At 53.3% G+C, this 24,947-nt stretch overlaps 4 protein-coding genes across 25 annotated transcripts; 1 reads left to right on the top strand and 3 right to left on the bottom strand.

Moving 5' to 3' along the window:
* Positions 1–2,958: 2,958 nt before the first annotated feature.
* Positions 2,959–4,964, bottom strand: LOC122187876. 2 transcript variants are annotated; one of them, XM_042885733.1, is made up of 6 exons: positions 4,610–4,961; positions 4,461–4,487; positions 4,146–4,344; positions 3,839–4,068; positions 3,726–3,761; positions 2,959–3,328 (listed from the first exon to the last, which is right to left on the bottom strand). In XM_042885733.1, the coding sequence occupies exons 1-6, from the start codon at positions 4,646–4,648 to the stop codon at positions 3,173–3,175; spliced, it is 687 nt and encodes a 228-aa protein (XP_042741667.1). In that variant the 5' UTR covers positions 4,649–4,961; the 3' UTR covers positions 2,959–3,172. The 2 variants fall into 2 exon arrangements, with proteins under 2 accessions (XP_042741667.1, XP_042741668.1); XM_042885734.1 differs by lacking the exon at positions 3,726–3,761 and having other exon boundaries at positions 4,610–4,964.
* A 6,911-nt stretch (positions 4,965–11,875) lies between these two features.
* On the bottom strand, positions 11,876–13,931 carry LOC122187874. Of its 3 annotated transcripts, none has more exons than XM_042885731.1 (6): positions 13,885–13,931; positions 13,378–13,404; positions 13,063–13,261; positions 12,756–12,985; positions 12,643–12,678; positions 11,876–12,245 (listed from the first exon to the last, which is right to left on the bottom strand). In XM_042885731.1, exons 2-6 carry the CDS (start codon positions 13,402–13,404, stop codon positions 12,090–12,092), a joined length of 648 nt encoding a protein of 215 aa, XP_042741665.1. In that variant the 5' UTR covers positions 13,885–13,931; the 3' UTR covers positions 11,876–12,089. The 3 variants fall into 3 exon arrangements, with proteins under 3 accessions (XP_042741665.1, XP_042741664.1, XP_042741666.1); XM_042885730.1 differs by lacking the exon at positions 13,885–13,931 and adding an exon at positions 13,527–13,866; XM_042885732.1 differs by lacking the exons at positions 12,643–12,678; positions 13,885–13,931 and adding an exon at positions 13,527–13,867.
* Positions 13,932–14,875: 944 nt separating this feature from the next.
* Positions 14,876–17,243, bottom strand: LOC122187879. 15 transcript variants are annotated; one of them, XM_042885753.1, is made up of 7 exons: positions 17,096–17,243; positions 16,922–16,939; positions 16,601–16,687; positions 16,468–16,485; positions 16,033–16,294; positions 15,393–15,625; positions 14,876–15,321 (listed from the first exon to the last, which is right to left on the bottom strand). In XM_042885753.1, the coding sequence occupies exons 2-7, from the start codon at positions 16,937–16,939 to the stop codon at positions 15,301–15,303; spliced, it is 639 nt and encodes a 212-aa protein (XP_042741687.1). In that variant the 5' UTR covers positions 17,096–17,243; the 3' UTR covers positions 14,876–15,300. The 15 variants fall into 15 exon arrangements, with proteins under 15 accessions (XP_042741687.1, XP_042741682.1, XP_042741680.1 ...); XM_042885748.1 differs by having other exon boundaries at positions 16,601–16,714; XM_042885746.1 differs by having other exon boundaries at positions 16,601–16,714; positions 16,922–17,008.
* Positions 15,249–24,398, top strand: NR2E3 (nuclear receptor subfamily 2 group E member 3). 5 transcript variants are annotated; one of them, XM_042885738.1, is made up of 10 exons: positions 15,249–18,406; positions 19,020–19,194; positions 19,965–20,142; positions 21,316–21,466; positions 21,909–22,012; positions 22,089–22,343; positions 22,412–22,593; positions 22,768–22,999; positions 23,068–23,173; positions 23,241–24,398. In XM_042885738.1, exons 3-10 carry the CDS (start codon positions 20,085–20,087, stop codon positions 23,371–23,373), a joined length of 1,221 nt encoding a protein of 406 aa, XP_042741672.1. In that variant the 5' UTR covers positions 15,249–18,406; positions 19,020–19,194; positions 19,965–20,084; the 3' UTR covers positions 23,374–24,398. The 5 variants fall into 5 exon arrangements, with proteins under 5 accessions (XP_042741672.1, XP_042741674.1, XP_042741675.1 ...); XM_042885740.1 differs by having other exon boundaries at positions 20,010–20,142; XM_042885741.1 differs by having other exon boundaries at positions 23,068–23,123; positions 23,241–23,384.
* The last annotated feature ends 549 nt before the right edge of the window (positions 24,399–24,947 follow it).

Below are 24,947 nucleotides of genomic sequence, written 5' to 3' on the forward strand. Positions count from 1 at the left end.
GTCTGAGTCCTCCTCATGAATCTGAGTGTACAAAAGTCCGCGAGGCTGGATGATATGCATCCTAGGGTTCTGAAAGAGATGGCTGATGTGTTTGCCGAGCTGCTCTCCATCATGTCTGAAAAATCATGGCTGTCTGGTGAAGTCCCTGGTGACTGGAAAAAGGAGAACATTATTCCCATTTTAAAAAAGGGAGAAAGAGTGACCCAGGGAAGTACAGGCCAGTGAGCCTCACCTCTGTGCTTGGGAAGATCATGGAGCAGATCCTCCTGGTTACCATGTTAAGGCACATAGAAGACAAAGAGGTGATCTGAGACAGTCAGCATGGCTTCAGCAAGGGCAGATCTTGCCTGACCAATCTGGAGGCCTTCTGTGATGGCGTGACGGCTCCAGTGGATGGGGAAAGGCGGTGATGTCATCTACCTGGACTTCTGCAAGGCCTTTGACATGGTCCCTCACCACATCCTTCTCTCTAAATTGGAGAGGTGTGGATTTGAAGGATGGACTGTTGGATGGATTAGGAATAGGTTGGTTGGTCGCAGACAAAGGGTTATGATCAATGGTTCTGTGTCAGGGTGGAGGCCGGTCACAAGCGATGTCCCTCAGGGGTTGGTCTTGGGCTCGGTGCTCTTCAGCATCTTCATCAATGACAGACGATGGCGTCGAGTGCAGCCTCAGCAAGTCTGCAGATGACACCAAGCTCAGCGATGCAGTCGATACACTGGAAGGAAGGGAAGCCTCCAGAGGGACCTGGACAGGATGGAGAAGTGGGCCCATGTGAACCTAATGAGGTTCAACAAGGCCAAGTGCGGGGGGCTGCATTGGATCGGGGCAATCCCAGGTATTTACACAGACTGGGGGAAGAGCTCCTTGAGAGCAGCCCTGCGGAGAAGCACACTGGGGTTCCTGGGAGATGAGAAGCCAAACATGAGGCAGCAGTGTGCGCCTGCAGCCCGGAAGGGCAACTGTGTTCTGGGCTGCATTAAAAAGGGGCGGCCAGCAGGGACAGGGAGGTGATCGTCCCCCTCTGCTCGGCTCTTGTGAGGCCCCATCTGCAGCGCTGCGTCCAGGCCTGGGGCTCCCAGCACAAGAAAGATGCAGAGCTCTTTGGATGGGTCCAGAGGAGGGCCACTAAGATGATCAGAAGGCTTGTTTAGCTTGGAGAAGAGAAGGGTCCAGGAGACCTCATTGCAGCCTTCCAGTACTTGAAGGAGCGTATAAACAATGGCCAAGGTTAACTGTATGAGTTTCAATAGGGCCAAGTGTCAGCTCCTGCATTTTGGTCACAAGCCCAGGCAACCCTACAGGCTTGGGGGGAAGTGGCTGGAAAGCTGCCTGATGGAAAGGGACTTTGGGTACTGATGGACAGTCGACTGAAGATGAGCCAGCAGTGTGCACAGGTGGCCAAGAAGGCCAGTGGCATCCTGGTTGTATCAGGAATGGTGTGGTGAGCAGGACCAGGGAAGTCATCCTGCCCTGCACTGCACTGGTGAGGCCTCACCTCAAATACTGTGTTGTGTTTTGGGCACCTCAGTACAGAAAGGACGTGGAGGTGCTGGAGCAGGTCCGAAGAAGGACAACAAGGCTGGTGAAGGGCTTGGAGAACATGGCCTGTGAGGAACTGGGAGTATTTAGTTTGGGGAAGAGGAGGCTGAGGGGAAACCTGATTGCTCTCTTCCAATAGATGAAAGGATGATTGCAGCAGAGCGGGCTTGGTCTCTTATCACAGGTGACAGGATGAGGGGAAATGTGCCAGGGTAAGATTGGGTTGGATATCAGGAGACACTTCTTTACAGAAAGGGTTGTGAAGTGCTGGAATGGGCTCCTCAGGGAGACGGCTCAGTCACCATCCCTGGATGTGTTTAAAAACCATTTGGATGTGGTGCTCAGGGACGTGATTTAGCAGAGGGCTGTTAGGGTGTGTGGCAAGGTTGTGGACAGACTTGATAGTCTTTAAGGTTTTTTCCCACCTGAGCGATTCTATAATTCTATGATTCTATGACTTCACCTGACCACCACAACTACTCAAATATCATTGAGAGTGCCTTGGCCTCTGTCCTCCTTTGGACTCGGCTGCTAGTGGTGTGGCTGAGCATCCTATTTCTGCAGCTGACTTCATGTCTCTCAGCTCATTTCTGCCCTCTCCCTCTTGGTGCTGCCATCTTCCCCAGACTGACCTCCTGTGAAATGATGCAGCCCAAGAAAGTAGAAAAAAAAACACAATTAAATCTGTATTTCGTACGGGAAATGTGTCTTTGAAACTGTGAAGCATGAGGATGAAGGGAGGTGGCTGCAGCCACCTTGGGGAGCCGACCCTCCTTGGGGACACAGCCCTTCCTGGGGACCCAGCGCTCCTTGGAGACTCCACGCAGTGGGGAGAAGAGGCAGCAGGGATACTCACAGGCCACCATTACTTCCCCTGCCCTCCAGCACTGCCACCTGCAGCAGAAAGAAGTCTGGGCCCACATCTCTCCCTGCTGGAGCGTGAAACAGCACAGCAGTGTGCCTACTGTGGTGACAATGGGGACTGTAAGCAGGCAGGGACCCCAGAGACAGGTGATGGGTGAGACCATGACCGAGCAGGTCATCCATACCAGGCTGGGGACGCGGTGTGTGCTGTCCCCACTTAGAGCCTGCTGGAGCTTGGTTCTCAGCACCAAAACACACTTCTGTGGTGGAAATCTGGATGGGAGGGGTGGTGGCACAAGCTGTGGCTGGACGCGGTCACTCCCAGGGCTCTGCCCGGCTCTGGTCCCATCTGACACAGACCTGTAAGATGGCGCGGGGTGCAAGGGGCCCACTGGGATCGGCTCCTTGTTCTGTACAGGATAACCAAGGAGTTGGGTCCTGTACCAAACCGCTATCTTCAGGAGGCATCAGGAATTTCCTGAACTCCGTGTGATGGTCCCAGCGAACGTCTGGGAGGTTGCAGGCACCCATAAAGACACGGGAATCTCCAGGTATTATTTGGGATGTTATTTTTTATTGCGATTATGTGACATACTATTACATGGGATGCTACTATTTGGATATAGATTGAGTAGTATAAGAAGGATTAAATTTTTCGTTCTAATTACTTAAGATACCATTACCTTGGCTACTATTATTTGGCTATAGATATTAGCAGTACAAGAAGTTGCTGAAAAGAATTGTTGTACCCAGATAAGCACTATTATTAACAAGTAATTCTATTTTCAACGCCTTCAGAACGGTCATCTTTTGAGAGAAGCAGACATGTGGAAAGATGAATGATGAGAACAAGTCTCCTCTGGAGTTCTGTGCTGTGCAATGAGACTCTGGAATCCTCTGAGATGATCTTGCTGAGCTTTGCCTGGGAGAGTTGGGAGATAGCACCCAAAGCCTCCAAACCTTCTTGGTGAACACAATCGTTCTGGGGGACCTGAACAACTGCTGAGGATGCAGCCCTCCTTGGAAACCCAAATCTGGTGGGAGCTGAACCCTCACTGGGGAACCCAACCATTCTTGGGGACTGGACCATCAGTGGGGAAAACAGCCCTCTTTTGGGAACCCAACACTTCCAAGGATCCTGCTTGCCTTGTGGAACCCAGACCTCTTGGGGACCGAACCCTCACGGGGGAACTCAACCCTCCTCGGGCATCCAGGTCCCCTGGTGACCCAACCCTCTTCTGGGAACCCAGATCTTTTGGGGCCATAACCCTTCTTGGGGACTCAAGCACACGGGGCGCAGTGACACCAAATGTACTCACAATCAAACTTTCAAGTTCCTCTTCAAGGCTCTTTTGCTGCAGGAAAAGAATATCTTTTGTCCTGGGACTTGTGTGGCCCCACTGCAAATGCCCCATCCTGGTTCCATACTTACAGACTGAAAGCTGAAATCCCCCAGATCCAGCAGATAGAGAGCAAAGTTGATGCAGTTGTTCTCGAATAAATTGTACTTGGCTGTGCTGTTCATCAGCTCCTTGACTTTTCTGTTGAAGGTCTCAGGGTTGATCCCGTCCTTTTTCCTGAGAACCTTGCCTTTCCCCCTCTTCTGCCTCATCAGCTGGAATCCTTCCTTCCTTATTAGCCCAGCACTTGAATTGTTGATATCTGAAAAGTGAAGAGTTGGCCATCACCCTGTTGCTCTGTGGGCTGCCATGTCATGAAGGCAGGGCACGTGCACTTACTGTGGAAGTGGATGACCTCCCCGTCCCCACAGTAGACAACCGCGTGCTTGAAGCTGAACGCAGCATTGCTGCTGGACTGCATGTTGAAAAGCACTATGTCCCCAGCCTCAATGCTGTTCTCTGATACTTCCACAAGGATGTTCTTATAATTAGGAAGGACATCTCGTAGGAGGAAATCTCTCATCTCTCTTGCTTTCTCCTTGGGAGAGAATGGTGAGAATCAGCTTCAACACAGAAGCAGCCACATCACCCCAAAACTCTGGGGCAGCACACGGAGAGCTGGGGAGAACGGTGATTCAAAGCCCTTCTACTCACCGAACAACAGCTGCTTGAGCTTCCCATCTGCAAGGAGAGAAAGGAAATGTCAGCACAAGCACAGCCATCTTACCTCACTGGAAGTCTCCTGTCCCCCCTGCTCTCCTGATGCTGGTCCGTCCCCCGCGTGGGGCTGGCAGCGTCCTTACAGTGCTGTGCTGGTGGGCAGAGGTGTGGGCAGGCAGCATGGTGCTGGGGCCGGCACACGCAGCGCTCTGCTCCGTGCAGACACGAGTGGTGAGCGGGACGCTGCTTGGTCAAGTGAAACCAAAAGCAAAAGGAGGCAGGAAAATCCCAAACGGCTTTCTTTTTCTGCTCCTCAGAGTGTTAGTTTTAATTTCCTCTGGTTAGTATCAGTGCTAACAAGTAGCTTTTTTCTGCAGATAACTCCGGGTGTTTTCATCTTTGGCAGATAAGGGAAAGTTGTGGGGTTTTGGCCGGGCACTGATTTCAAACATTCAATCAGGCTACAAAGCAGTGCAAATAGGAAGGCACAGGTGAACTAACTCTGTGCTATGGGCAGGTCAGCTGAAGGTCAGGGAAGAGTTCTGCGCTGGAGTGTGGTGCCATGGAACATGCTGCAGTGGGCACAGCAACAAGACTAAAGTTCAAGAAGTGTTTGAACAGTGCTGTCACGTGTGAGGTTTGATTTTGTGCGTTCCTGCGCGGAGCTGAGCGTTGGATTTGATGATCCCCGAGGATCCCTTCCAATTCAGGATATTCTGCGGATCTCTGTCAAATGGGACGGCAGCAGATACTGACCCCTCGGATCCCACTGCTGCGTGCTTCCAGCCAGACCTTGTGCCACCCTCTGCTCACCACCCCTGCGGTGCTGAGAACCAAGAACCAGCAGGCTCAAGGGGAGGACAGCACTCTCCATGTCCCCAGCCTGGTATGGGACGCCCTGCCTGGTGCTGGTAGTGGTGAGGCACCTCCTGTGTGGGGACAGTCGTGGGGTCCCTGCCTGCTTGCACTGAGACATTTCTTAGCTGTGAGCTATTGAAGGAAATCACATGCACCGTTTGAGGCTGGCATCAGAAACCAAAAGTGCCTGTGAAGAGGGTGTGGTTTCCATTGGAAGATGAAAAGTCCTATTCCTTTATCACTAGTAACACGCAGAGATAGATGGACAGAGAGACGGACGGATGGATGGATAGATAGATGGATAGATGGGAAGCCGAGAAAACCTACAAGGTAATTTGGCACAACAACGAGTTGTGTCAGGAAGGTATGCCGTTCCTCACAGCACTGCGTGCGTGGGGGATGGCTGCACCAACATGCACACCGAGAGAAGCAGCGACGACGTACTGAAAGGCATAGCGTATATATGTTCATTACATTCCAAGGACATGGGCAGAAATTCCAAGGAATAACTAACATCTCCGGTGGCCGGGGGTTGCATTCAAATTGTAAATTTCCAGCCTTTTAAGGAGGGTAGCTCACACTGGTTCCCACTGGTGTTACGTTCAGCTGAGGCATCTGTTGTGCCATCTTCAACGACAGGACATCTGTTCTTCTTTTTATCTTCACTTGACAACACACCTTGTGGCCTCCTCCAAACGCTTTTCTTGAGCTTATATTTATGCAAGTCTCTGTCCTTCAGATTTCATCTGCTCAAGTTATGCACAAGGCAGCTCTCACAATATAGGAAAGCTGTTCTTGTGATTCAGATGGAAGGATAGATAGATAGATAGATAGATAGATAGATAGATAGATAGATAGATGATAGATGATAGATAGATGGGTAGATGGATGGATAGATAGATGGGTAGATGGATGGATAGATGGATGGATAAATAGTTGGATAAATGGATAAATAGATGGATTGATGGGTGGATGTATATGTAGATAGGTAGATGGATAGGTAGATGGATGGATGGATAGCTAAACGGATAGATGGATAGATACTGCACATCTTGTGTGGAGAATTGTGGCAGGATACAAGTAAACACTCAACCAATTTTTAGATGTCACGGACTCATAGAATCAAAGACTGTTTGTGTTGGAAGGGACCTTTCAGGACATTTAGTCCCTGTCTGTTTGCCTTAAGTTATCCTGAGTGGCATTTCACATCCTCAAGGACTCTGATAGAATGGTGACATCCTGAAATTGGCACAGAGAGCAGAGTTCCCTCATCGGTGCTGAAGTGATTGCTGAGCCCACACTATTTCTGTGGCACTCTGAGAGATTTCGTAGCCAAGAGGAGGCATGACTGCAAGATGCAGGATTGGGGTGACAGCCCTCTGTGGGCTGATCTTTGTATCTGTAGGACTGTTATGGCTTCCCAGGGCCCCGTACTGCACTGTACTTTTTTCCTGGAGATACCAGAGGGCTACAATGCCTTGCCTTCCCCCCCCCGTATGCCTAAGGCTTCATACTTTGTACAGTGTGCAGACTGACTGTTGGACTAGATTAGAGGGGAGACTGAGATTGAGGTGAGGAAGAAGTTTTGTACACGAAGGGCAGTGAGGCACTGGCACAGGTCGCCAAGAGAGGCATCGGGTGCCCTGTCCCTGGAGACACTCAAGGTCAAGCTGGGGGGCTCTGAGCACCTGATGGAGCTGTGGGTGTCTGTCATGGTTTTGTGATTTTTGGCTTTCGGTATTCCACATCCTAACATCATGTGGGGCACTGGGACTTTAACTGTCAATGCTCAAGTCCTGGGTACCTGCCCTGAAGAGAAGAAGAACTACATTCCCCAGGGGACCTTGCGGTCAGGGAGAGGAGGTTTAACTCCTGGCAAGGTCACCTGATGGGCTCTTTCTCGCCTGCCCTTCGTCGTGGGCGCTGCTCCCGTCTCCCTGCTGCTCAACTGGACTGCGCATCTCACCTCAGCATTGTGGTGAGGCCTATCCACTTTTCGGACATTCTCTCTCTCTCATTATATTTGATTTACTAGCTTCAATTCTGATTATATTGTATTATAGTGTGTTATCTTGCATTCCGATAATATACTTAGTAAATTAGTTTGTTTCTCCTCAGATCGGTGCCGCTGTTTTTAATTATTTTGGGGTCCCCTGTTTCTTTTTTTCCGGAGGCGTGGATCTGCGGATCCCTCCGCCCCGCTCGTCACGGAACTGGGCCGAACCAGCCCTTAAACCGTTGACATTCTTGGTGGAGAATGCAGGCACAGGCTGTTTTTTAGCTTTTGAGAACGAATCTCTCTCTGCTCTCGGAGAGCTTTGGTGAAAAAGATAAACTTTCCCTGTGCATTGCAGAAGGGAGGGACTGATGGCCTTTAGGAGTCTCTTCTGCAGAGTCTGGCCCAAGGATAACCTGATAAAGAAGGGGGGAAGTCACGCATGACTGGGGAATGGGACAGGATGTAGATCCATTTGCCGTCCTCTGATAAAGAGAACTGCCCCAAGCTGTGCAGAATGAGGCTGTAGCTGTGGCTCTGTCTGTCCCCTCACCTTGTCTGTGCCTAGCAGTGTGTAGCTTAGTACTCATTGTCAAGGGCCTGACCTGTGACTGGAAGTTGTCAGGGAAAAGAAAATGTGCCGTCTGTGGCAAAAACATGGGGACCGTGGAGCTGTGCGCCGTATGAACAATCCTCATGTTTTTCAGAGCTGAATACGAGATCCTAGGGATCCAGTGGAGGTTCCTCTGCTATTCTGCAAAGCCACGAGTTTTTCATACCCCTGTTTATGTCTTAGTCTGCATGCCTTGTAGCAGTTCAGTCGCCCTTGCTATCATGGGAAACTGCATGTAGATGAAGTATAAAGTCAGGATGCTGGTGGGCAGCTTTTGGAGCTCCCATCAGTCGGCCGGAGACACCGCAGCTTGCAAGCCCCTCATCCCTCAGAGCCCACCCTGCGACAGACAGGTAGATGAGACAAAGCCTAATTTACCTTCCAACATACGTGATTGTAGAAGGTATGTGCAACAACTTGCTCAGGATGCATTTAATGCATTGTTTTGGTGCACCCGTGTCAGAGAAGGGAGATCTCACTGTGGCCTTCCAGTGCTTGAAGGGAGCATAGAAACAGGAAGGGGGACGGCTGTTTCCATGGGTTGACAGAGGCAGGACAAGGGGGAACGGTTTTGGACTGAGACAGGGGAGGTTCAGGTTGGATATGAGGAGGAAGTTTTTCCCCCAGAGAGTGGTGAGGCAGTGGAACAGGCCACCCAAGGAGGCTGTGGATGCCCCATCCCTGCAGGCATTCAAGGCCAGGCTGGATGTGGCTCTGGGCAGCCTGGTCTGCTGGTTGGCGACCTGCACACAGCAGGGGGGTGGCACTGGATGAGCACTGTGCTCCTTTGCAACCCAGGCCATCCTGTGATTCTCCTGCAGTAGCTGCAGCCCGTGGCTGGGCAGGCATACTCCTTGCTGGGTAAATCCAGCTGGGGGGCCGAACCTGTGCAGGACAGGAAAAGGACTCCCAAAAGTTCAGAAACAGGTGTAGTTACTGTAATTGGGTGTGTTTGCAGTTATTGTAACGATTTTGGGGTGTCACTGGGATATCACTATTTGAGATATTATTATTTGGAATATTGTTATTTGGAGTATTATTATTCAAGATTCTGTTGTTGTTTCTATTGCTTTTTTTTTCATTATCACTATCCCTATTATTCCTATCATTTACTCGCGTTATCACCTACTATTACTATCACCATCCTGTACTATTACTACCATTGCAAATAGCAGTAATATCATTGTTCAACTGCTATTATAATTCATAAGTAATTATTATAATTCACAGGAAATTTGTGGATGATCCTTATCATTAACAAATAACATTTAAAGCTCGTTCAGGATGTTATCAGCATTTGCAGATGATTCAGAAATGCTTTATTTTCCCAAATTTTAACTTTTTAAGCTTTTTTTTTTCCTCTTCACATTTGTAGCACAGAAATGCTGTTTTTCAGGCAGGCAGTAATTTCACCCCATCGCCCAGGATATGAAGCACCAAATACGTGCAGACTTCAGGTGGAAATAATTAACGAAGATCAGTGTTCCCCAACCCGGTGTTGGGAGCAAAGACCAACATTCCCAGAATCCCAGAATCGCAGAACCACAGGGAAAGGGGTCCGTAGGGATCATCTCACCCAACCCCTCCAAAGCAGCTCTCTACAGGAGGTCACCTGCCGCCCTGCGGCAGGGAGCAGGGACAGTGACAGCCCAACAAGGCCACCAAGGGGCCTTGAGGTCCTCAGTGCCACCCACCCTGCAGCAAGGGAGCGGGAACGGGGCACAGAGGTGCTCCTTTGGGACTTTGAGAGGCTCAGTCTCCTCTGGGGACATCCCTGAGGGGATGGGGCAGCGGTGCGATGGGCGGCGCTTGGGCTCATGGGGACAGCAAGAGTACTCCAGGCGAGGTCTCAATCGCAGAGCAGATGGGCAGGATCACCTCCCTCACCCTGCTGGCCACGCTGCTTTGGACGCAGCCCAGGGCATGGTTGGCTTTCTGGGCTGTGAGGGTGCGCTGCCGGCTCAAGTCCTTTTGTGCGTGGCTCTATCCTTACATCCCCGGCGTGTATTCGTAGTGAGGATTTCCATGACGCAGGTGCACACCTTGCACTTGGCTCTGTTGAACCCCACGAGGTTCTCCTGGGCTCGCTGTTCAGCCTGTCCAGGTCTGTCTGGATGGCATCCCGTCCCTTGGGCACGTCGGCTGCTTCCCACAGCTTGGTGTCATCTGCAAACTTGCTGAGGGTGCGCTCCATTCCAGGTCCGATGTCACGATTTAAGATATTAAATAGCATTGATGCCGGCACTGATCCTCGTGGGGCACCACTTGCCAGTGATCTCACATCCGATTCCTCGTCCACTCATCAAATCCCTATCTGTCCAGTTTGGAGAGAAGGAGGCTACAGAGGACCAGATCGATGACATCGGTGGCTCTTGCCTTGCCCACTGATGCAGTTACATCATCATAAAACACAACAAATTTGGTGAAGTAGCACCTGCCCTTAGTGAAGCCGTGCAGGTTGTCCCATATCACTTCCTTCTCTTCCATGTGCCTTCGCATAGCTTCCGGGAGGCTCTGCCTCATGACCTTCCCAACACAGAAGTGAGGCTGTCAGGTCAGTAGTTCCCTGGGTCATCCCTTCTTCCTTTCACATCATCATAGATTCATAGAAACATAGGATCTTGGAATCATAGAATGGCTTTGGTTGGAAAGGAACTCAAAGACCATCTAGTAGCACCCCCGCTACCATGGGCAGGGTCGTCAGCCACTGAATCAGACTGCCCAGGAACCTGTCCAACCCAGCACTGAACGCCTCCAGGGATGGGGCACGCACAACCTCCCTGGGCAGCTTGTTCCAGTGCCTCAGCACCCTGTGAGTGAAGAATTCCTTCCTAACAATTCACCTAAACCTCTCCTCCCTCAGTTTAAATCCATTCCCCCTTATCCTGTGACTGCCTACTTGTGTGAAAAGTCAGCCCCCTTCCTGCTTGTGAGCTCCTTCCCCTCTTACAGATGGTGCAGCATTGCCTTTTTTCCAGCCACCAGTGTCTTCGCCAGAACTTCACAAACATCTCCACTGAGAGTGGCTTGGCCACTTTCCTCCTTTGGACTCGGCTGCTAGTGGTGTGGCTGAGCATCCTATTTCTGCAGCTGACTTCATGTCTCTCAGCTCATTTCTGCCCTCTCCCTCTTGGTGCTGCCATCTTCCCCAGACTGACCTCCTGTGAAATGATGCAGCCCAAGAAAGTAGAAAAAAAAACACAATTAAATCTGTATTTCGTACGGGAAATGTGTCTTTGAAACTGTGAAGCATGAGGATGAAGGGAGGTGGCTGCAGCCACCTTGGGGAGCCGACCCTCCTTGGGGACACAGCCCTTCCTGGGGACCCAGCACTCCTTGGAGACTCCACGCAGTGGGGAGAAGAGGCAGCAGGGATACTCACAGGCCACCATTACTTCCCCTGCCCTCCAGCACTGCCACCTGCAGCAGAAAGAAGTCTGGGCCCACATCTCTCCCTGCTGGAGCGTGAAACAGCACAGCAGTGTGCCTACTGTGGTGACAATGGGGACTGTAAGCAGGCAGGGACCCCAGAGACAGGTGATGGGTGAGACCATGACCGAGCAGGTCATCCATACCAGGCTGGGGACGCGGTGTGTGCTGTCCCCACTTAGAGCCTGCTGGAGCTTGGTTCTCAGCACCAAAACACACTTCTGTGGTGGAAATCTGGATGGGAGGGGTGGTGGCACAAGCTGTGGCTGGACGCGGTCACTCCCAGGGCTCTGCCCGGCTCTGGTCCCATCTGACACAGACCTGTAAGATGGCGCGGGGTGCAAGGGGCCCACTGGGATCGGCTCCTTGTTCTGTACAGGATAACCAAGGAGTTGGGTCCTGTACCAAACCGCTATCTTCAGGAGGCATCAGGAATTTCCTGAACTCCGTGTGATGGTCCCAGCGAACGTCTGGGAGGTTGCAGGCACCCATAAAGACACGGGAATCTCCAGGTATTATTTGGGATGTTATTTTTTATTGCGATTATGTGACATACTATTACATGGGATGCTACTATTTGGATATAGATTGAGTAGTATAAGAAGGATTAAATTTTTCGTTCTAATTACTTAAGATACCATTACCTTGGCTACTATTATTTGGCTATAGATATTAGCAGTACAAGAAGTTGCTGAAAAGAATTGTTGTACCCAGATAAGCACTATTATTAACAAGTAATTCTATTTTCAACGCCTTCAGAACGGTCATCTTTTGAGAGAAGCAGACATGTGGAAAGATGAATGATGAGAACAAGTCTCCTCTGGAGTTCTGTGCTGTGCAATGAGACTCTGGAATCCTCTGAGATGATCTTGCTGAGCTTTGCCTGGGAGAGTTGGGAGATAGCACCCAAAGCCTCCAAACCTTCTTGGTGAACACAATCGTTCTGGGGGACCTGAACAACTGCTGAGGATGCAGCCCTCCTTGGAAACCCAAATCTGGTGGGAGCTGAACCCTCACTGGGGAACCCAACCATTCTTGGGGACTGGACCATCAGTGGGGAAAACAGCCCTCTTTTGGGAACCCAACACTTCCAAGGATCCTGCTTGCCTTGTGGAACCCAGACCTCTTGGGGACCGAACCCTCACGGGGGAACTCAACCCTCCTCGGGCATCCAGGTCCCCTGGTGACCCAACCCTCTTCTGGGAACCCAGATCTTTTGGGGCCATAACCCTTCTTGGGGACTCAAGCACACGGGGCGCAGTGACACCAAATGTACTCACAATCAAACTTTCAAGTTCCTCTTCAAGGCTCTTTTGCTGCAGGAAAAGAATATCTTTTGTCCTGGGACTTGTGTGGCCCCACTGCAAATGCCCCATCCTGGTTCCATACTTACAGACTGAAAGCTGAAATCCCCCAGATCCAGCAGATAGAGAGCAAAGTTGATGCAGTTGTTCTCGAATAAATTGTACTTGGCTGTGCTGTTCATCAGCTCCTTGACTTTTCTGTTGAAGGTCTCAGGGTTGATCCCGTCCTTTTTCCTGAGAACCTTGCCTTTCCCCCTCTTCTGCCTCATCAGCTGGAATCCTTCCTTCCTTATTAGCCCAGCACTTGAATTGTTGATATCTGAAAAGTGAAGAGTTGGCCATCACCCTGTCGCTCTGTGGGCTGCCATGTCATGAAGGCAGGGCACGTGCACTTACTGTGGAAGTGGATGACCTCCCCGTCCCCACAGTAGACAACCGCGTGCTTGAAGCTGAACGCAGCATTGCTGCTGGACTGCATGTTGAAAAGCACTATGTCCCCAGCCTCAATGCTGTTCTCTGATACTTCCACAAGGATGTTCTTATAATTAGGAAGGACATCTCGTAGGAGGAAATCTCTCGTCTCTCTTGCTTTCTCCTTGGGAGAGAATGGTGAGAATCAGCTTCAACACAGAAGCAGCCACATCACCCCAAAACTCTGGGGCAGCACACGGAGAGCAGGGGAGAACGGTGATTCAAAGCCCTTCTACTCACCGAACAACAGCTGCTTGAGCTTCCCATCTGCAAGGAGAGAAAGGAAATGTCAGCACAAGCACAGCCATCTTACCTCACTGGAAGTCTCCTGTCCCCCCTGCTCTCCTGATGCTGGTCCGTCCCCCGCGTGGGGCTGGCAGCGTCCTTACAGTGCTGTGCTGGTGGGCAGAGGTGTGGGCAGGCAGCGTGGTGCTGGGGCCGGCACACGCAGCGCTCTGCTCCGTGCAGACACGAGTGGTGAGCGGGACGCTGCTTGGTCAAGTGAAACCAAAAGCAAAAGGAGGCAGGAAAATCCCAAACGGCTTTCTTTTTCTGCTCCTCAGAGTGTTAGTTTTAATTTCCTCTGGTTAGTATCAGTGCTAACAAGTAGCTTTTTTCTGCAGATAACTCCGGGTGTTTTCATCTTTGGCAGATAAGGGAAAGTTGTGGGGTTTTGGCCGGGCACTGATTTCAAACATTCAATCAGGCTACAAAGCAGTGCAAATAGGAAGGCACAGGTGAACTAACTCTGTGCTATGGGCAGGTCAGCTGAAGGTCAGGGAAGAGTTCTGCGCTGGAGTGTGGTGCCATGGAACATGCTGCAGTGGGCACAGCAACAAGACTAAAGTTCAAGAAGTGTTTGAACAGTGCTGTCACGTGTGAGGTTTGATTTTGTGCGTTCCTGCGCGGAGCTGAGCGTTGGATTTGATGATCCCCGAGGATCCCTTCCAACTCAGGACTTTCAGGATCAGGCTGGGGAGCTCTGAACACCTTTTGAAGCTGTGAGTGTCACTGTTCATTGCACAGTGGTTGTGCACACAGATGGCCTTCAGGAATCCCTTTTGTAGAGTCTGTCCCAAGGATAACCTCATAAAGAAGGGGAGAAGAAGAGTGGCTGGAAGCTGTGCAGGGGAAGAGGATTTGGGGTTGTTAGTCAACAGCCAGCCACATGAACATGAGCCAGCGGGGTGCCCAAGGGAGCAAGAAGGCCAATGGCATCCTGGTTTGTGTCAGGAGGTGATCATCCCTCTTAACTCAGCACTGGTGAGGCAGCATCTCCAGTGCCGTGTTCAGTGTCGGGTCCCTCACTGCAAACCTGACATTGAGGGTCTGCAGCATGTCCAGGGAAGGGCAATGGAGCAGTGAGGGGTCTGGAGCACAAGTGTTATGGGGAGAGGCTGAGGAAGATGGATGGGTCAGTTGTGCGTCCTGTGGTTGACGCTCTGTTCTGGTGTCATATGAAGCTGATGCATTCCACTCGGTTCTTCTTTGTACCAGGATCCGTTCAATTTTCTTACACATACATGAAGTTAGCTTATGTAAGTGTACATCTTTGGAATGAAAGGAGCACGCCTTTAACAGGAATGAGAACAGATTCATTGCGTGTGAATTATTCTTTCTGTCATTGTTTTGTAGCTGTTATTTAACACATGACAGCCGCTTTGTTCTGTTGAAGAAGGCTGTGTAGAGGGCACTGGTTGTGGTGGTGTACAGTAAGAAAAGAAAGTGACAAGGTCCAATTTTTGCTAAATTTTAATAATTCTGCTAAATGCTTTATATAGTGTACATGGATTTTCCAACTGGATGTGGGATACACGTGGGAGATGAAAACATCTCTGATATTAGGGAATATATTTACCCTGTATGTAACCCTTATTGCCAGTAAGATACAGATATATACTCTGCATCTTGTGCTAAATAGTTTAATGGCATACAAAAAAACCCAAACAAACGACTACACAAACATTCAGCCAATTGTTTGGTGTCATTTCATTTTAATTTAACCCAAGGGAACTTCGACACCCCAATGACCCTCATCCACTTGGGTGGTGACAGCCCCACATTCTTATTCCCAAATCCTTTATCTTGTATCCTTCATCCCACAGGTAGCCCAGGAAGGGTGCTCCAGACCTACGTGCTCCCCAGGTCACATCACCACCTCCTTCACTGCAGTGCTGGGAACGTCTAGGAGAGAAAACAGCTCTGGTCGAGGCGAGTATCATAATCCCCCCACACCTGAGGGCAAAGAAACTCACCATGTCCCCAGTGAGCTGGCCCAGCCCCAACAGGGCAAGGGCAAAGTGGATGCAGTTACAGGTGACAGCATCATAGTCCAGCACCATGTCCATGGCTGCCCGGATCCGCCACTGCAGGGCAGCCGCATCCAGTCCCCCCTTCATCCGCAGCACCTTGGCGGGGCCTCGTGTCCTCAGGAGGTGGCTCTTACCGTGCTTGGCCACAATCCCTGTTGGGGATGTTCCTGAGGTGCCTGTGGTGTAGAGGAGATGGCATTCAATGAAGGTTGAGGGTGAGAAGGAGGAGCTGGGTCCCCAAATAGGGTAGAGGTGTCCAAATAGGTTTGAAGTGTTCAAGGAGTGTTGGGGTCATCAAGAAGGTTAGGGAGTTGGAATCACCGGAAGTGTTGGGTCCCCAAATAGGGTTGAGGTGCCCAAAAAGAGTTGGGGTCATCCCTTGATGAGTTCCCAGTAACCTGGGGTATTTGTTTCCCGAATTGAGTTGAGATCCCCAAGGAAGACAGGTTATCAAGGAGGTTTGGGGGTGACTTGAGGTGTTGGATCCCCAAATAGGGTCAGGGTGCCCAAGGAGCGTTGTGGTCCCCAAGCATGAGCTGCTTTGCCTCATGTCCCCTGTGTGGAGTTTCCTCCCACTGCTCACCTTCCAGGTGGATGATCTCCCCATCACCGCAATAGACACCAGCGTGGGCACCCCACCAGCCGGGTCCCCTCGATGCCAGTGGGAAGAGGAAGAGGTCCCCAGGCTGGGGCTCAGCCGCCCCGTTGGGCACCACATCAAAGTGCCGACCCAGCAGCCCCTCACAGAGGAAGAATGCCGCTGTGCTTGCCGCTCCTGCCACTGCCTGGGGACACCACCACATGTCACCTCCAGCCAGGTGCCACCCCACAGGTTTGTGCCTGTCCTGCAGAGGTTTGGATCTCCATGGACCAGGGAAGAGATCTGGGAGGTCATCTCCAATCAACTCAGGTGGACAGCTTGAGTCCAGAGCAACCATGGGCACTGAGCAAAAGCAGGTTTGCCCTATAGGTGGTAGGATGGGTAGTGTGAGGTGCAGCTGTGGATGCTGGCACTTACCTGCTTGGAGCTGCTCACCTGGAAGGACAAACACCCATTGGTCACGCTGGTGGAACTGGGACCCACCTCACCCCAGGCCCCAGCTGCAGACAATTTTGGGGCAGCGTCACCAAGGTGTGTCCCTTGGTGTCACCTGTGCTGCCTTGATCTGTTCCATCCAAACCTGCCACAGCCAGGAGCGCAGCCAGTACCGGAGCTGGAGGAATGGTTGGACCTTGTCCTGCAGGGTCAGCAGCAAGGAGCTCACCTGGGGGTCAGTGAAGCCAGAACCAGCCTGGTGGCACCCACACCTGCTGTCACCCACCCTGGTGGCACCCACTTCACCCCCAACACCCTCTCCATTCACCCACGTCCCCTTTCCCTCACACTCAGCACAAAAAATGCAGGTGCCACGACCCCAGGGTGGAAAAAGAGGAAGGGGGTAGGATGGCCTCCCTGGTGGCTCCCCAGCTACCTGCTCCAGGAGGTCCATCTGGAAGGAAAGACATGGCATCCACAGAGCTGTGCCACCCTGGCTTGGGGATCTCGGTGTCCCCAAGTCCTTGGCAGGATCACATCACCAAACACCAAGCTATGGCCTCAGTCACCACACTATCCCTGAGGACATGCCTGAGCACTCCACCCTCACCTTAGAGACTCCTTCAATGTCCCCTTGTTGTGCTGTGATCCCCAGGCTGCAGGACCCCAAGTCGCTGGCAGTGCCAGCACCCAGGAATGTGCCCAGACTGTCCTGACCGGCCCCACCGCTGCCACTGAGCCCGCCCTGTCCAGGTGACATGGGGCCCTCCCAGGGGGAACAGTCTCCACCTGCTGGGACATTTCCTCCAGTAACCCCTTGATGACAAAAAGGTTGTCACAAAGCGCACAATGGACCTGAGCCTGTGACCACCAGGATGGTGCCACCTCCGCTATCACAGGGCTGTGCCTCTGGAACGGCCACCGGGATGTCCCCGGGAAGATGCTTGCCCTTGAGGGTGGGTTTCATGGCCAGGTCAGCCCTGGAGCCCCATTAAAGTTTCATCTGGGGTCAGCAGAGGCTTTGGCAGGGCATGGAGCAGGTGACCTGGGAGCTGTCACCACCCGCTGCCCGCAGCCACTCGGCATCATTTGTCACAGCGGGAACACAAAGGGAAAAAGAGCTCTGGTAAAGGAGAGCTGATGACGGATGAAACCAGAGCCAGGCCCTGACATGGCTGAGCGCCAGTGGTGGTGTTAACCCATTGCAGTCACCTCTGGTGCCAGCAGGGGCTGCCTGAAGTCCCACATTGCTCTTGTTTCCTTCCAGAGCCTTGTATCTCCTGGTTGCTTTTGTCCTCTCTTGATCCCCTTCACCAACTCCTGATCCTCATCATCCCATTGTGGTCCCCACCATCCTCTCATCATCCCTACCATCCCTATTGCACCTCACTGCTCCCTCCCGATCCTTGTTACCTTCCTAATTCCCATTGCATCCTCCTGGTCCCTGCTGTTACCTCCTGGTCCCCACCGATCTTTTTTGGGCTCTGTCATCTTCTCCTGGTCATTATCAGATCATCTCCCTATCCTATGGTCCCATTCCAGTCCCCATCAAACCTTTCTGGTCCCCATCACTCCCTCCTGATGCTTGTCCCCTATTGGTCTCTGCCATATTCTCCCAGTCCCCACAGCACCTTCCTGGTGCCTTCCACTCCCTCCTGGTCCCCAGTGGGACCTCCTGGGCTCCAATGTCTCCTTGTGATCCCCATTACGCTCTCCTGATCTTTGTTGTCATCTCCTAGTTGCCCCAACCAGTTCCCAAACTCCACCCTCCCCACCTGGTCCCCTCCTGGTTCCTACAACCTTCTTGTCCCCAGCCATGCTGTCCCCTGACTGCAGCACATCCATTTGCTCCCTGTGGCTGGTGGGATTAGTGCAGCCAGAACCCAACGACGGGTCTCAAGACTGCCAGCAGCATCTTGGGGTAATTAGTAAATTAGTAATTAAATGCTGGGAAGGAGGGAGGGAGCCGATCCCAAGGTTTTAGGCTGGGTAATCCCAAGCATCTGTCACAGAGCTGGGTCACGGGCTTTAACGTTTGCTCCTTCATATGGGGACCTTGGTGCTGAGCCCCTCAGCAGTGGCATTGGGCGCTGTCTGGTCCCCAGTGTGCTCGAGTGCCCCTTTGGGCTGCTGGCAGAGACGCAGCGTTGGGGGCACCTCTGGATGTTCCACTGGGGCCACGTGGCCGGGTGCAAGAGCAAAATGGGGTGGGAACAATATTTTTGTAATTATTGGATTTCCTTGGCACAATGATTATTGGCTGGTGGCAGATGGCTGCTGGGGCTAATCCCCTTCCCAAATCCCAGCTCCAGAGCTGGCTTTTTACCAGCGGTGTGGAGGGAAACATGGCTGGGTGGCAAATTAGCCGAGTCAGTGCTCATCACCATCCCTGGGGGCCAAAAGCCACCGCGTCCCATTACCGTGGGGTATCCAGTGTCTGCCCCATGGACAGTGGCCAAGGAGACCTGTGGGTATGCAGGGTACCCAGTTCCCACTGCATCAGCCCGGCACCTTTGTGGTGTTGCTTGTGGCAGGAACAAGATGGAGCCATGGACTGGGACACGGGAATGAGATGCTGGGATGGAGGATGCTGCTGATGGAGTGGAAGGATGCTGCATTTGGGATGGGGTGATGGTGGCAGTGGGATGGAGGATGCTGCAGTTGAGATGGGCTGATGCTGCATGTAGAGGTGATGGAGTGAAGCTGCAGGTGAGGACGGAGATGGATGGAGCCTCATCCCCTATATCCCCCCGTGTCACCACCTCTGGTCCCCAGCAGAACCCTTGCGATAGATCCACCCCAACCTCAGCCTCAAGACTCCATCCCCCTCCCTGTCCCTGTCTCCACTGGCCTCACAGCCCACCCCGGATGGCCGCGGGGGGGTTTAGTGCCTAAAGCCCTCAAATCTCAAATTGTGCTGCCCTGTCACAGCGAGGGTTTAGCCTTCGTTGTGTAACCCTTGGGCCACCTGGCCCCATGCTGCTGCGTCAGCAGCCACGGCCCAAAGCCCCCAAAGGGACACTGAGGCTGCTGGCCCCAGGGGGACACACGATACCCCTGACCCAGCACTAATCCTCTTTGGGGGACCCCCATCAATTATCCCTCTCAATTGGAGCTTGTAATTAATTGCCTGGGGACAGGGAAGGGGGGCTTGTGCCGTCCCCCCACCCCGTAATTACCACTTTTCGTTATTCCTCTCTAAACTCCTTAACAAGGGGCTTATGTGCTTACAGGGCCTGGTGGGCGCAGCACAGGGGGACATAGGGGTCACCCCTGCACCCCAACACTCCTCCACAATCCCAGCCCTCCGCTTCCCAGGGCCAGCGTGTCTGTGACCCCCTTGTCCCCACTGCGGGTGGCTTTGGTGGCTTTGGTGGCTTTGGTGTCGCAGGGTTTAGGGTTACAGGGAGGCAGCCATGCCGGGGCTCAGCACCTTTTTAATTCTTCATCGCGTGGCTGATTGATCCCCCCCCGCACAGACACTAAAGATTAAGACGGTGACAAACAGGCGGCTGCTTACACAGCGCCCGCGCTAATCTGCCTTGAAGAGAGCACAGCCACAGCCCCATCCTGCAGAGCGGGGACAGGGACAGCCCGGCATGGCTGCGTCGCCGGAGGGGTCGGTGGTGAGCGCCGGGCTGGAGGACAGCCCCTCGGGTAAGAGCCGCATCCTGCTGCACAGGTCTGTCCCCAGCGGGTCCTTCTGCGGGATGCTCGCATCCCCACCGGTGTCCTTCTTCAGGAATCCGTGGGGTCCAAACGTGGTCCTTTGGGATGCTCGGGGTCTTCCATTGCGGTCCTTCTCTGGGATGCTCAGGGTCCTCCATCGTGGTCTTTCTCAGGAATTCCCAGGGTCCCCCATCGTGAGCTGTCTCCAAGATATTTGGATCCTTATCACAGTTGTTTCCTAGTATGTTTGGGGTCCCTCATCACGGTTCTCCTCTAGAATATTTGGAGTCCCCATCATGGCTCTTCTCCAGGATATCTTGGGTCCCTACTACAGTCCTTCTCTAGGATGCTCTTAGTCACGGTCCTTCTCTGAGATCCTTGGGAATTCTCACTGTGGCTCTTTTCCAGGATGCATGGCTTCTCCATCATCATCTTCTTCCCCAGGATATTTGGGGTTGCCATTGTACACCTTCTCCAGGATGCTTAGTGTCCACCACCTCCTTCCTTCTGCAGGATGCTTAGAGTCCCCCTCATCCAAGACACACGGGTTTCCCAGCCATGACCCCTCCCCATGGTGCCCATGGTCCTCATTGCGGACATTTTCCACCATGCCTGGGGACCCCCATCAGCATCCTTCTCCTGGCTACTTGGGGTCTCCAGCTCTGCTCCTTCTCTGTGATGCCTACAGACCCTCTTCTAGATGTCTATGGTCTCTGCTCTTCCCCCAAGGATGCCGTGGTCCCCTGCTGAGACTTTCCTATGAGGCCATGGTCACAATCACAGCCCCTATCTGGGGTAATGTGTCCCCAGCCATGGCCCTTCTCCAGGACACCTGTGGTCCCCACTTGTGGCTCTTTGTCATCATGCATGCTCTCCCCCCACTGGGACACCCAGTGTCCCCAGCCCCAGGAACACCATTTTATCTCATTTAAAAGTCCCATGAGAGTTCATTCCATGGCATCCCTGGGGTGTGGGCTGATGCTGAATCCGGTGTGCACCTCTTGGACTCCTCATCCATGTCCCCTGGGGTACCTGAGGTCCCCCTGGGCCGGACCCACGGAGGTGACAGTGCCCATCGTCTGAGTGAGGGCACTGATGGAGGGGGATGGGGACTCTGGGGTGTCTCTGCTCACCCTGTATGTTTTGGCTCTGCTCCCGCAGGACTGAGCCCAGCCCCTGGCAAGGCGCTGAGTCCCGTGCTGCTGTGCAAAGTGTGCGGGGACACCAGCAGTGGGAAGCACTATGGCATCTATGCCTGCAACGGCTGCAGCGGCTTCTTCAAGCGCAGCGTCCGCAGGAAGCTCATCTACAGGTGGGGATGGGGAATAGCCAGCTGGCAGGGACCCAGGGAATGGACACCGGGTGGGACAAAGGCTGTGGGTACAGGGGGGACATGGCATTCAGTGGGGCAGGACACACATCAAGGGAGGGTATTCACTGGGACGCAGCACCTGTATGGGACAAGGCACCTATAGGGGATGAGGGCACCCAGAGGGGATGTGCATCTGCAGGGGACAGAACATCCTTGGGGCAAACAAGGCATTTGTTGGGGCAGGACACTCACATGACAATGGACCCATGGAGACAAGGCACCCATTAGGGACAGGATATTTACTGGGGCAGGGCACCCGCTGGCTGAAGGCCACCCAGCAGGGACAAAGCCTCCCTAGCATGGGGCATCCATGGGTCATGGGACACCCCAGGGGAAGAGGGCCATCCCTGTGGGTGCAGCCAGGTACCACCTTTCCCTGCAGGTGCCAGGCAGGGACAGGGCTGTGCCCAGTGGACAAGGCACACCGCAACCAGTGCCAGGCATGCCGGCTCAAGAAGTGCCTACAAGCTGGCATGAACAAGGATGGTGAGCAGGGCAGATGCGCTGGGGAGGGAGGTGGCAGAGTGCGTTGGCTACAGTTGATGTCACCTTGTCACCACAGCTGTGCAGAATGAACGCCAGCCCCGGAGCACAGCCCAGGTCCGGCTAGACAGTATTGAGCTGGATGCCGAGCTGCCCCCAGAGCACGTGGCTGCCACGCGTGATGTCCCCCCAGTTCCCTGCCCGGCCCCCCGTGGCCCCGGGGCTACTGCTGCCACTGCTGCCATCCCCCGCACGCCCACACCGCCCACCAACCACCGCTTCATGGCTAGCCTGATGACGGCCGAGACCTGTGCCAAGCTGGAGCCTGAAGATGGTGGGTGACCGCTGGCGGTGGGGAGGTACGGGGGGCAATGGGGTGATGTTGTGTCCCCATCCCTGCAGTTGATGAGACAGTAGATGTGACGGGTGGTGAGCCTGAGCGGGCAGGCGGTGAGTACCAGGTGGCCCCATACCCAGCAGCTGGTCCCGAAAATGTCTACGAGACCTCGGCACGTCTCCTCTTCATGGCTGTCAAGTGGGCAAAGAACCTGCCTGTCTTCTCCAATCTGCCCTTCCGGGACCAGGTAGGGACCCCAAAAGCTTTAGATTGGGATGGGGTTGGGATGGGGATAGCCTCTCCGTGACTACAGAGCGAACCTTGGGGTGTCCCCAGGATGCCAATTTCTGGCCACGGGCTGAGCTGTGGGTGATGTTCCTCCGCCCAGCCAGGTGGGCTGATGGGTTATGGCTGCCCCCAGGTGATCCTGCTGGAGGAGGCGTGGAGCGAGCTGTTCCTGCTCTGTGCCATCCAGTGGTCCATGCCCCTGGAGAGCTGCCCGCTGCTGGCCATCCCCGAGCCGTCCCCCGGCAAGCTGCTGCCAGCTGCTGTGGACGTGCGGGCACTGCAGGAGACCCTGGGGCGCTTCAAAGCATTGGCAGTCGATCCCACCGAATTTGCCTGCATGAAGGCCGTGGTGCTCTTCAAGCCAGGTGAGAGAGCACACCCAGGTCCTCCGCTGCCTGTCCCCGTGTCACCCCAACACCCGCTGTCCTGGCAGAGACCCGCGGCCTGAAGGACCCTGAGCAAGTGGAGAACCTGCAGGACCAGTCGCAGGTGATGCTGGGCCAGCACAACCGCTCCCACTACCCTGGGCAGCCCGTCAGGTACAGCCAGCCCCAACCCTGGAGGTGCCATTGACAGCGGGCTCTGTGACACCGCTCCATCCTCCAGGTTTGGGAAGCTGCTGCTGCTCCTGCCGGCGCTGCGCTTCCTCTCTTCTGAGCGCGTCGAGCTGCTCTTCTTCCGCCGTACCATCGGCAACACCCCCATGGAGAAGCTGCTCTGCGACATGTTCAAGAACTGACCCTCCCTGTTGTCACCTGGCTGCTGCTCGGTGTCTTCTGGGATACCCCGGCTGTTTGTCCCTCTGTGCTGGCACTCTGTCACCCCCGGCTCTCCTCAGGGTGTGGATGTCCCCAGGCCAGCAGCCAAGTCCTTGGGGTGCTCCCAAGTGGTGCAGGAGGCTGGGTGGCAGGGGGACATCTCCAGGGTGGCACCAGGAGGGCCTCACGGGATGGGCACCTCGATGGGTGCTGCTGTCCCCAACCCAACCCTGAGCATTGCCTGGACATGGTGTCAGCAGCACCCCAAACCAGGGACATGACACCAGCCTGGGGGAGGCACTGGTGGGGGACACGTGGGGACAAGAGCTGTGTCATCCCATCCCAGGGGGCTTGCAGCCAGCCCCGTTTTGTACTCCGAATAAAGAGGGCTTTTGCAGACAGCCTCCTCGTGCCCTTCTCTCACATTCTGGCACTGGGGACACTGGGGACATGGGGCCAGAATAGCCAGCTGAAAATCAGATCTCCAGCTCCAAAAAGAGAGCCAAGAAGTAACAGCCACCTGCAGACCCAAAACCCAGAGGTGATATTATCCCCCTTGGTGGCGCGTCCCCAAGGCGCAACCCCCCACGTGCCCCCAAAGACATCACCCAGCGCTCCTCTTACAGCTCTTTAATAAGCAAGGGCTTCACTCGGCCGCTTCGTACAGCCACACAGAACACGCCGGAGAAATATTACACAGAATTGCACTTTATACAGAACAACGGCCTCGTTGCAGGAAGGAAGGGAGCAACATTAATTAACAAATTAATGAGAACGCGCAGACGCGACGCGACAGCTCGACGGCTGCCCGCGGCGCTGGGCAGAGATAGATCATTCTCCTTTATATAATTACACTTTTTCTTTTTTTTAACTTTTTAAATTTTTTTTTTTAAACAGGGAAAATTCATAGAGAGCGTGACACAGGATAATATATCCTCTTACAATACATACTTCTGTGGGTTTGGTTTTTTTTTTTTTTTTTTTTTTTCCTTTTTAACTTACACTCGGCATTCTTATAAATTACTTTAAAAAAATTTCCATTAAAAATAATAATTAACAACACGCAGCCCACGTCCTTTCCAGTAGTAAGTACATTCACTTGGTACGAGGAGCGGATCGTCGTCCAAAACCAACACCGTGCCCCAGAACGGCCACGTGCGGGCACGGGGAGCAGCAGGGTGCCAGCTTTGTGCTGGGTGGGGACCTGCTAAAACCACCCCAATTTCTGGGGGCTCATCGCTCATTGCTAGTTTAGATCCTGCCAGTGAGAGGGATATATACAAAATTTTATATATATATATATATATTATTACATACATAGAGGGAGGTGATGCGTCAGCTGGATGCGGTGGCCCTGCTGCTCTCGTGGTGCTGGGGGGAGGTGGGTGTGGGATGGGACAGTGCTCTATTGGAGGAGACCTCGTCCTAAAGACTGAGCTTCAAAGGATCGTTTTGGTGGGATTTCTTTAAATAACAAGGCCTTTCCACTAAGCGAGGGGGAGAAGTGGCTCGTCCCAACGCGGGGGGCTGTGTGGGGATGATGCGCTCCCCACAT

This window comes from Lagopus leucura, unplaced genomic scaffold, assembly GCF_019238085.1.
Source record: "Lagopus leucura isolate 7727_CA_CO unplaced genomic scaffold, USGS_WTPT01 Super-Scaffold_100052, whole genome shotgun sequence".
Taxonomy (NCBI): Eukaryota; Metazoa; Chordata; class Aves; order Galliformes; family Phasianidae; genus Lagopus; species Lagopus leucura.

Coding starts and splice junctions, on each gene's coding strand:
- LOC122187874 (XM_042885731.1), bottom strand. CDS start 13,404: ATGGGAAGCTCAAGCAGCTGTTGTTCG. Junction 13,262..13,377: donor GCTCAAGCAGCTGTTGTTCG/GTGAGTAGAAGG, acceptor TTCTCTCCCAAG/GAGAAAGCAAGAGAGACGAG. Junction 12,246..12,642: donor AGGAACTTGAAAGTTTGATT/GTGAGTACATTT, acceptor CAACTCTCCCAG/GCAAAGCTCAGCAAGATCAT.
- LOC122187876 (XM_042885733.1), bottom strand. CDS start 4,648: ATGCTGCCTGCCCACACCTCTGCCCACCAGCACAGCACT. Junction 4,488..4,609: donor CTGCCCACCAGCACAGCACT/GTAAGGACGCTG, acceptor CTCTCCTTGCAG/ATGGGAAGCTCAAGCAGCTG. Junction 3,762..3,838: donor GGGATTTCAGCTTTCAGTCT/GTAAGTATGGAA, acceptor CTTTTCCTGCAG/CAAAAGAGCCTTGAAGAGGA.
- NR2E3 (XM_042885738.1), top strand. CDS start 20,085: ATGGCTGCGTCGCCGGAGGGGTCGGTGGTGAGCGCCGGGCTGGAGGAC. Junction 21,467..21,908: donor CGCAGGAAGCTCATCTACAG/GTGGGGATGGGG, acceptor CTTTCCCTGCAG/GTGCCAGGCAGGGACAGGGC. Junction 23,000..23,067: donor CGTGGTGCTCTTCAAGCCAG/GTGAGAGAGCAC, acceptor CTGTCCTGGCAG/AGACCCGCGGCCTGAAGGAC.
- LOC122187879 (XM_042885743.1), bottom strand. CDS start 16,955: ATGTCTTTCCTTCCAGATGGACCTCCTGGAGCAG. Junction 16,715..16,921: donor AGATGGACCTCCTGGAGCAG/GTAGCTGGGGAG, acceptor ACTGACCCCCAG/GTGAGCTCCTTGCTGCTGAC. Junction 16,486..16,600: donor AACAGATCAAGGCAGCACAG/GTGACACCAAGG, acceptor TTGTCCTTCCAG/GTGAGCAGCTCCAAGCAGGT.